Source organism: Mesocricetus auratus, unplaced genomic scaffold (assembly GCF_017639785.1).
Source record: "Mesocricetus auratus isolate SY011 unplaced genomic scaffold, BCM_Maur_2.0 Super-Scaffold_4256, whole genome shotgun sequence".
In the NCBI taxonomy this organism is placed as follows: domain Eukaryota; kingdom Metazoa; phylum Chordata; class Mammalia; order Rodentia; family Cricetidae; genus Mesocricetus; species Mesocricetus auratus.
In genome coordinates this window covers 17,346,325-17,355,871 of record NW_024429182.1, presented here as the reverse complement: position 1 = coordinate 17,355,871, position 9,547 = coordinate 17,346,325, and the positions used below count along the sequence as shown (strand labels likewise).

Below are 9,547 nucleotides of genomic sequence, written 5' to 3'. Positions count from 1 at the left end.
AGACTGAATCTTGAAGATAGGATAATTTATCAATTTGAACAGCTAATGATTTCAGAGTTGATAAAATAGTAAAATATGAAAACTTGTCTGTGAAATTCTGTATAACAGCTGGGTGTTGGTGGCACATGCCTTTAATCCCAGCACTTGGGAGGCAGAGGCAGGCGGATCTCTGTGAGTTCGAGGCCAGCCTGATCTACAGAGCAAGTTCCAGGACAGTCTCCAAAGCCATGGAGAAACCCTGTCTCGAAAAACCAAAAAAAAAAAAAAAAAGAAAGAAAGAAGAAAGAAATTCTGTATTATTGTTGCAATTGTTGTTCCTGTAGATTCAAATCTATTCTAAAAGTGAACCTTCATCCATAGGAATGAAAGGTAGCTAAAGATAGCTTAACACATTCTAAGTGTAGGAATAATGAGAAAGAGAATTTTTTAAGTGGGGCCCTTATATTCACATGAATTCTAGTTTCAGGGGCTGGAGAGATGGCTGCATGGTTAAGAGCACTTTTGCTTTCACACAGAACCTGGCTTCCATTCCAAGCACTCACATGGTAGTTCATAACCATTTGGTAACTCCAGTTCCAGAGGATTCAACATCCTCCTCTGATCTCCACAGGCACCAGGTATACATGTGATACACATACATACACGCAGACAAAACATACACACACAAAATTCTTTTCTTAAATGAAAGGAATAAGGATAAATGGTGATGTCTGTAGCAGTCAGGAGAGGTGGAAAGAGAAACAATCTCTTTTAGTGTGGTAGTCAGTGTTCTGCTGCTCTGAGAAGACCCCATGACCAAGGCAACTCTTGTAATAGAAAATGTTTAGTGGGGCTTGTGCACAGTTTAGGAGGCTCATCCCATTATCATCATGGCGGCAGGCATGGCAGACAGTGATGGAGTAGTTGATCCTCAGGCAGAGAGAGACACTGGACTTGCAATGGGCTTTTGAAACCTCAAAGCCTACTTCCAATGACAAACTTCCTCCAAGGCCACACCCCATAGCCCTTCTAATCCTTTCAAATAGACCACGCCCTAGTGAGTAAACATGTAAATACATGAGACTGTAGGGGCCATTCTTATTCCAACCGCACTTGGAGATGACATTGAGAACATCAGGCATCTTGTTAGCTAATAGCATGCTCCTGAAAATAAGGTTACATTTCTTCCCAATTGAACTGGTTCTTTATTAACCCTATCGCCTGATATCTTTAGGCCATTGAGTTCCCCACAATCTCCCTCCCTACACAGATACTAGTAAGAAATATGTCACAAAACACTTTATTATATGAATGCTATTCCCCATCCTCCCATCTAGCACACATTGTCTTAGTTAAGGTTTCTATTGCTGTGAAGAGACACATGACAATGGCAACTGTTATAAAGGAAAACATTTAATTGGGGCTGGCTCACAGTTTCAGAGGTTTAGTCCATTATTATCAGGGCAGAAAGCATGGTGGCATGCAGGCAGACATGGTGCTGGAGAAGGAGCTGAGAGTTCTACATCCTGATACACAGGCAGCAGATGGAGACCATGTCCCATACTGAGCATAGCTTGAGAATATAAGACCTCAAAGCCCACCCTCACAGTGACACACTTCCTCCAATAAGGCCACACTCACAAAAACAAGGCCACACCTCCTAATAGGGTCATTCCCTATGGGCTAAGCATTCACACGAGTCTATGGGAGCCATACCTATCCAGACCACCACAGGCACCCATACACATCTTGAATATCACATTTCCAAATTGGAACAGATGTCAGGAATGTCATCTTACCCCCATACATCCGAATCAAGTGAAAACTGAGCCCTGTGGCAAAGGCCAATGAGCTCAGCTTCTAAGGAGACTGAAACAGGTGGGTCAAAAATATGAAGCCTGTTGGATGTCTCACAGCAGGGTTCTCAACCTTCCTAATGCTGAGACCCTTCACTGCAGTTCCTCATGTTGTGCTGACCCCAACCATAACATTATTCCATTGCTATTTCGTAACTGTAATTTTGCTATTATGAATGTCAATATAAATATGATATGCAGGATATGTGATATTTGACCCCAGTGGCTGTCAAAGACTCACAGATTGAAAGCCACTGCCTTAGAAGAGACCCAGCCTTAAAATAAAAAGGGCTGGGGAAATAGCTCCTTGGTTGAGTACTTGAGTAGGCACATTCAAGGTGTTGGCTAGATCCCTAACTGGGGTGGGGGAAAACTCTCATATACTAAGTTATGGAAGCACTCCTTCACTCCTGCTCAGTCTGTAGGACTGGGCTTGGAGTTAGTTTAGGAGTTTCTGTTATTGGCAGTGTTATGGAAAAAGCAAATTACTGACACAGAGTATATAGTAAGTTGCAGAACACACATTTGTTTTGTTTTCCTTTTTAATTTAGAATCGTGTTAACAATACATTAGCATCATCAATAGAAAATAAAACAAAACGGGAAAGAAAAACCCAGCCATTTAGAAAATAATGTGCTACCTGACCACTCCCAGGGAAAGCACTCTCACTTGACTCTGCTGGCAAGCCCAGGGATAGCCTGAACGCTAGAGTCTCCCTCTTGAATGAATGATGAAGCATTCAAGCAAAGGGCAAGGAGGAGTTCCGAGTCTGAGTTTATGAGGTGCTGCCTTGGAGGAGACTCGGGAGCGGTCACGGCCCTCCAGTTCATCCAGCATCACACGACTTTGGGATTAACTAATCCTCACGGATTTCTTTTGAGGAACTGTGATGATTCATCAGCCTCAGGAATTAGTGGTTATAAAACATTCTTCCATATTAAAAAAAAAAACCTCCTGATCCATATGTTATGTTTTCATCGCTTCTCCAACTTCTTGTACTTGGCTTCTGTGTGAGGAAGAAGAGGATTGTATCATTCAACACTAGCTCTCACAAAGACACTTTTTAGTTAGATTTTTAAGCAAGTTCAGATCTACCTACTATACTCTTAAGAAGGCAGTGGCTTCAATCTCATCATCTACCCAAATGCATAGATCCTAGACCTGCACAACTTGGAAGAGTCAAATGTATACACTATGACTGAGAGCCCAGACCACAATCACTAGGTCCCAACACTGTCAATAGCAACTGCTTGGACAGCTCAGACAGAATGAAGCAAGATCTATTGGCACTTGCCCTATTGAGAGCCTTACTAAATTTCTGAAACTTCCTTTCTAGGAACAATCCCAGGTACCCTCTGGAACCTGACTGGAACACTGTTTTGGTTTATGTCCATTTCTCCACTCTTCTCCCTACCCCTCAAGCGCACATCTACCTAGCCTAGACAGGTCTCACAAATCTCAAACTGAGCTGGGTGGTGGTGGTGCACACCTTTAATCCCAGCACTTGGGAGGCAGCAGCAAGCAGACCTTTAGGTTTGAGGCCAGTCTGATCTATAGAGTGAGTCCTGGAGGACAGCCAGGGATACACAGAGAAACCCTGTCTGGACAAACCAAAACCAAACAAACAAAAGGACAAGAACAAATCTCAAGCTGGCCTCAGACTCGCTATGCAGGCAAGGCTGACCTTGGACTTGTGGTTTTCCTGCCTCCACATTCTGAGTGCTGCGGTTACAGGCACGCACACCGTGCCCTGTTTGTCTAGTGCTGGGTCAGCACTTAGCATCCCTAGTGTTCTAGAGGTTACAAAGTGGTGTTCTTAACCCCAGACTTCATACCCGGCCAGCAAGCACTGCACCAACCAAGCTGCAACCCTAGTCCTTCTATGTTCTTCTTCTTACATCTCACTTTAGGAAATCAACTTGGAAAAACACAAAAGCCTGAAGATACAGAGATTTAAAATATCAAATAAGCCTCTTACTGTCAACTTTTTTTCTTTTTTGAACAAATTTTCAGACAGCCTGAGGTGAGGTAGCTCATCCTGAATTCCTGATCTTCCTGTCTTTACCTCCCAAGGGACTAATGGTATATGTCACCACATCCAACTCTTTTCTTGGCTTTTAAAATCTCAATAGCACTTAGTGTGACATGTTCTACATGGTGAGGTCACAGTAAACATTTAGTATATGCAACTGTGCCTAGTGAAACTGACTGTTTCTCTCTACTCCTGTTAAACAGCCACTGGCAACCCACTCTTGACAAAGCCAGCAAGTAGCGATGGCAGAAATAAAAGAACATGTTCATTACTCTTTACCAAGTAGATAACAGCCAGGGACAGCCAGCAACACCGAAAGCACTAGCCTTCTCCTGAGAGAAAAAGCAGTTCTCCAGTAAAACACATAACCAGTGATTCCATTTTTAAATCCATAACTAGGAATAGTTCATCATGTTGAACCACAGTCAAGAGCTTGACACTAGAGGCTGGAGAGATGGCTCAGTGGTTAAGAGCACTGACTGCTTTTCCAGAGGACCTGGGTTCAATTCCCAGCACCCACATGGCAGCTCACAGCTCCAGTGGATCTGACACCTCCCACAGACATGCATACAGACTGAGTATCATATACATACAAAATACGTTTTTAAAAAAGAGCTTGGCACCGTAATCAGACACTTGACTTATGGCTCTTTCATGTGCTTTACCATCTTAAACCATTTACATTCCCTGGAGGATGGGAATTTAAAAAAATTAAAGAATTGTGGGTCTGGTGATAAATGCCTTTAATACCAGTGCTCATGATAAAGAGGCAGGTGGGTCTCTGTGAGTTTGAGGGCAGCCTGGTCTACACAGTGAGTTCCAGGACAGTCAGGACTACATAAGCAGACCCTGTCTCAAAAAACTAACAACAACAAAAAAATCACCTCACAGATAATTGGAAGAATAAAGAATACAATATTTGCAAATCATTCAGAACAGTACTTGATAAACCAGTAACTACAGAAAATACTATTTAATAAATAATTAATTCCTCAAGTTTAGTTTGTTTGCTTTTGAGATATGCTTACTATATAACCTGACCTGAATATGAATTTGCAACCCTCCTGCCTCAGTTTCCTGAGTACTGGGCTTACAGATATGCAGCACCACGTCTAGCTAAGTACTCTTTATCAAATCAAATCTAACTGGCTGGAGAGATGGCTCAGTAGTTAAAAGCACTTGTTGTTCTTGCAGAGGACACAGATTAGATTCCAAGCGTCCACATGGTAGCTCAGGACCATCTGTAACTCCAGTTCCAGGAGATCAGATGCCCTCTTCTGACCTCCAAAGGTACTGCATGCATGTGGTGCACATACATACATGCAGGCCAAACACTTATAAAATAAACCCTAAATGATCAAAATGGAAGTAAAAATAATTACCCAGTTTTTTTGAATAAGCATCCAACTTGTAGGCTGCCTGCTCGAGAGCTGCCACCTGCTCCTCAATCACATTGATCTGGTCCAGATACGGCTGTAGTTCAGCATCTTTAAAAACAAACCAAATGTCCGTATAGCATCAGCAAGTATAGAGAAAGAGTAAAAAGTAAGAAAGCTGGAGTTTCTCCTGCTATGCCCAACAAAGACCAGGCTGGGTGACATGAGTGTTGCTAGCAGAGCAGATGCTCTTAGAAGGCGCAGCTGGCTTCCTGGGCACATCATTGACCCAGCCAGAGTTAAGTCACTCTCCTTTTCAGATTTCCTTCCCTGGAAATCTCTTATTCCTTTTTTTTTGGGGGGGGTTCGAGACAGGGTTTCTCTGTGGCTTTGGAGGCTGTCCTGGAACTCGCTTGGTAGTCCAGGCTGGTCTCGAACTCACAGAGATCCGCCTGCCTCTGCCTCCCGAGTGCTGGGATTAAAGGCGTGTGCCACCAACGCCCGGCAGCTCTTATTCCTTAAGCAATGTTTCTGCTACTGAGTCAGCATCTTGGGCAAGCCCATACTAAGGATGTCCTAGTGACAAAGGGCATTTTTCATTGGAAAAGTAAGTCTCACCACTCTAAAGTAACAGATTTTCTGCTTATGAAGCAGTCCTGCGGGGATTTCACTGTTAAATCAATTCACTAGACACTCATCTGCCCACTTTCCTTCTTGGAATGTACCGACTAAAAGCCAGGTTTAGAAACAGGAAGAACCAACCCACCGAAGCACACTCATCTTCAGAATGGAAGAAATACCCCTTGGCTGGTATTGCTTTCTGGAACTCGAGCTCCCAGGAGGCAGGCAGGAGGCAGGGATACCCTGTGCCCCAAGCACTGGAAACATTAAGCACAAGCAGCACTCATTTGAGTGATTGTGTATTAGTACTTACATTTCTGGTTTAAGTCCTTTAGGTTTCTGCTGATGTTTATAGCAATATCTTTCATTTCAAGATACTTCAAGCTTGTTAATTTATTCATATTTTCCAGGAGTTTATAGTCTTCACTGGTGGCTTTAAAATAACAGAGAATGAGATGCCTTTAGGTTTTATCTGAAGTTATTGGAATACATATTTTTAAGTCAAAGGAGTTCAGGGAAGGAATACAGAAGTTCAAGGGAGGACCCCAGGTTACTCTCATCTGTGACATTTATACTTAGCTTATACCCTGAATGGCTACGTAGAAACTGAGGCAGCAATCAACAAGCTAAGCTAAGCAAGGTCTAGAAGAGTTTGTGTTATAGTTAGAAAAGAAAACGGTAAACTCCTGTCAAAGAAAAGAGGAGGGAAATAATCTTGGTACTTCTATAGCATAAAAAAATACAAACTGGGTAGTGGTGGTGAACATCTTTGATTCCAGTGCTTGGGAGGCAGAGGCAGATAAATCTCTGAGTGAGTTCCAGGACAGCCACCTCTACACAGAGAAACACCATCTTGAATACATATATTAAATATATCTCATTCATATATATAGAGAGAGAGGACTTTGTCATATTATATAACATCAACTAGCGATATAAACCTTCTATGTACATATGTGTATGTGTATAATTGGTATCAACTAGTGTGTGTGTGTGTGTATTGGTATGTGCAGGCTAGAGGTCAATGAGTCTTAATTGCTATCCATCTTATTTCTTTCATATAAGATTTCACTGAAACTGGAGCTCACCAATTTAGCTAGACTTGCCAGTGAGTTCTAGGAATCCTCCTACTTCTAACTCCCCAAAATTCAGGTTCTCATGTTTGTGAAACAGTCTCTGGAACCCAGATGGTGAAAGGAGAGCTGACTCCCAAAGCTGTTCGCCAGTCTCCACACATGAGCCATGGCACATGGCTACGTACACATGCATGTGAATGTACATTCATGCACACACATACACACATACACACACACACACACACTAGTAAATTAAAATTTTTCTTTTCAAAAAGCATTTGTACAAGTAAAATTACTAGAGTGGAGAAATAACACTGGCTTAACTTAATTTTATAATCACTTAGAAACTTTGGAGCTTTAAGTAATTATCTACAAAAATTATTTAAGGCTGCAAATGTAGCTCACTGGGCAAAGCAATGGCTTTGTATACGCAAAGCCCTGGGCTCAGTCCCTAGCAATCCACAATGAACTGCTCCATCTCCTGAGATGTCAGTCTAGGTCCTTAAGAGGTCCACCTATAAGCTCTTGCGTGGCAATCCTGTTTGGCATTGCCTTGACCCCCACCACATGATGCCTCCCCTGCAACGGTCAGTCTCTGAGCTCTGGACTCTTATACAGGAGGCACCTGAGTGTTTCAGTAACAGTTATAAACAGCCAAGCCAAAACTGAAAAGTTTCCCACATACACATGGTTCCTCTTTTCAGCTTCCCTATTTTGGTTGATGGTCCTACCCACCCTTGAAACCTCACGAGTGTCTTAGAATGCTCAATACCCACCTCAACAAATCCTGGGGAGTCTACTTCTGTCGTGTGTTCACACCCATACTCATTCTTTTAATCTCTTCACTTTGCCTCAGACTCGCATTACTTTCTGAACAACTGCTCCTCTGTTCCTGTTCTCCTCCACATCTGCTCTTTCACTGCTATCAAATAATAATAATCTCGCTAAAACAAGGGCCACACACTTGGAAGCCAGCAACAGACTGTGAAGGAAGTAATGCAAGGATTTTTATAATGAGCACAAGGAAGGCATTCACTTCCACGGAGGAATATGTTCCCTCTCAGCAACCAATGAAAAGCAGCAGTAAAAGAACAGAGCTAAATGACAAAGGTCACTCGGTCATACTAAGGAGAGAAATAGTCTTTTTTAAAGCCCGCAAAGATGGTAAGTTACTGTTGCCAAGTCTTTAGAATTTACAGAGAGAACCCACAAATCTAAATTGTTACTCGGCTTCTCTTGTTCAAAAATAAATGAATAATCAGTGACTTCCAACCCCTCCCCCAACTTCTCTATTAAGCCTTTCCTCGTAGCTTCCGGTTCACAAATTGAGATCCCAGGCAATTTCGGGGGAAGGTGGGGGGTGGAGGGGGGTAACAGCACTTGCTACCAAGCCTGCAGATCTGAGTGTGGTACTCCCGACCCCACAAGCAGTCCTATGACACACAGATACACAAAGTGAGTGTAGTTTTTAAAAACATTCTGGAGAAGTGAAACAGTGTACGTTCTTATGACAGTGCACATGGCCCAGACTCTACTTTCTGACTCTACTTCATACCCAGACACGGGATTCAGGCACACTGAGTTAAATCTAACTATGTCCAAGTCTTCAGACGAACTTTCTGGTCTAATCAAATTGCTTGTTGATTCCAGCTCTTTTACTAATTGTATCCTGTCCCCCCCCCCCTTTTCCATTCCCTTCACAATCATGCTTAAAATACACCTCCCTTAGGGAGGCACTTCTTAACAGTGCAGGATTTTTGTTGTTACTACTCTAGAAGAGGCCTGCAAAATCGTGTTTCTAAGGTGGGTCCTGAGCCCCCCTAGGGAAAGGGGGGAGGGTCTCTTTGCCTCCCTTTCAATCACTGACAGCGGCTGCTAAGGCGCCTCTCAGGTTTCTGCCAAGCCAAACGCAACTTCACAAGCGGATCAGCCAGGACGGCTCTCACCTGTCAGTTCCCCAGTCAAGTATGTGGCCATTTTGGAGAACATGTCTCGGCAGAGCTCGTTGATGTCAGCTTCGGCGGGCTCCTTTGCTTCCTCGGCTGTCTCCACCGCAGCATCATCTGGCCGAGCGGGTTGGGATGGGGAGGGTGTGTGAGTAAATGTCCTATACCCAGACCTAAACCCAGCCAAAGCGGCCTCTTCCTACGTCCCTCCCGACCCGTGCTCCTGCGGTCTAGCAGCCTTCGTTCTCCACCTGCCCCCATCTCAGGCTCCCCGCTCCGCACTCGCCCACCTGAAACGCCAACTCCGTTCCCTTGCGCGGGGCCAGACCTTCATCTCAGTGCCCTGACGCGGCGGGCAGGCGCACCCGCTTCTGCATCCGGACCCAGCCCCCCACTAGCCGCTTCGCCTCCATCCACGCGAGGTGGTACCTCTAGCCGGCTCCTCGCGTCGCGTCGCAGGGACGCCCTCCGCAGCCGCCGCCATGCCCGGCCCAACGCTGCTTCCGGTTCTGAAGCGTCTGCGCATGCGCACGGCGAGTGCCCCGCCCCGCCGCGCGCGCTCGCACCCTCTTCTCTTTGCTCTTCGTGACCGAGTCACGCCTCAAATTACCTGGTGTTGAAGATGCGTTCGCTTCTGCAGCCATACCCTAGAACTGTCTCT

General features: G+C 44.4%; 1 protein-coding gene across 2 annotated transcripts; it reads right to left on the bottom strand.

The window, feature by feature from the left end:
* Positions 1-2,363: 2,363 nt before the first annotated feature.
* On the bottom strand, positions 2,364-9,426 carry Bloc1s2 (biogenesis of lysosomal organelles complex 1 subunit 2). Of its 2 annotated transcripts, none has more exons than XM_040744043.1 (5): positions 9,316-9,426; positions 8,887-9,003; positions 6,178-6,297; positions 5,250-5,354; positions 2,364-2,841 (listed from the first exon to the last, which is right to left on the bottom strand). In XM_040744043.1, the coding sequence occupies exons 1-5, from the start codon at positions 9,410-9,412 to the stop codon at positions 2,810-2,812; spliced, it is 471 nt and encodes a 156-aa protein (XP_040599977.1). In that variant the 5' UTR covers positions 9,413-9,426; the 3' UTR covers positions 2,364-2,809. The 2 variants fall into 2 exon arrangements, with proteins under 2 accessions (XP_040599977.1, XP_040599979.1); XM_040744045.1 differs by having other exon boundaries at positions 9,177-9,317.
* Between the last annotated feature and the right edge of the window lie 121 nt (positions 9,427-9,547).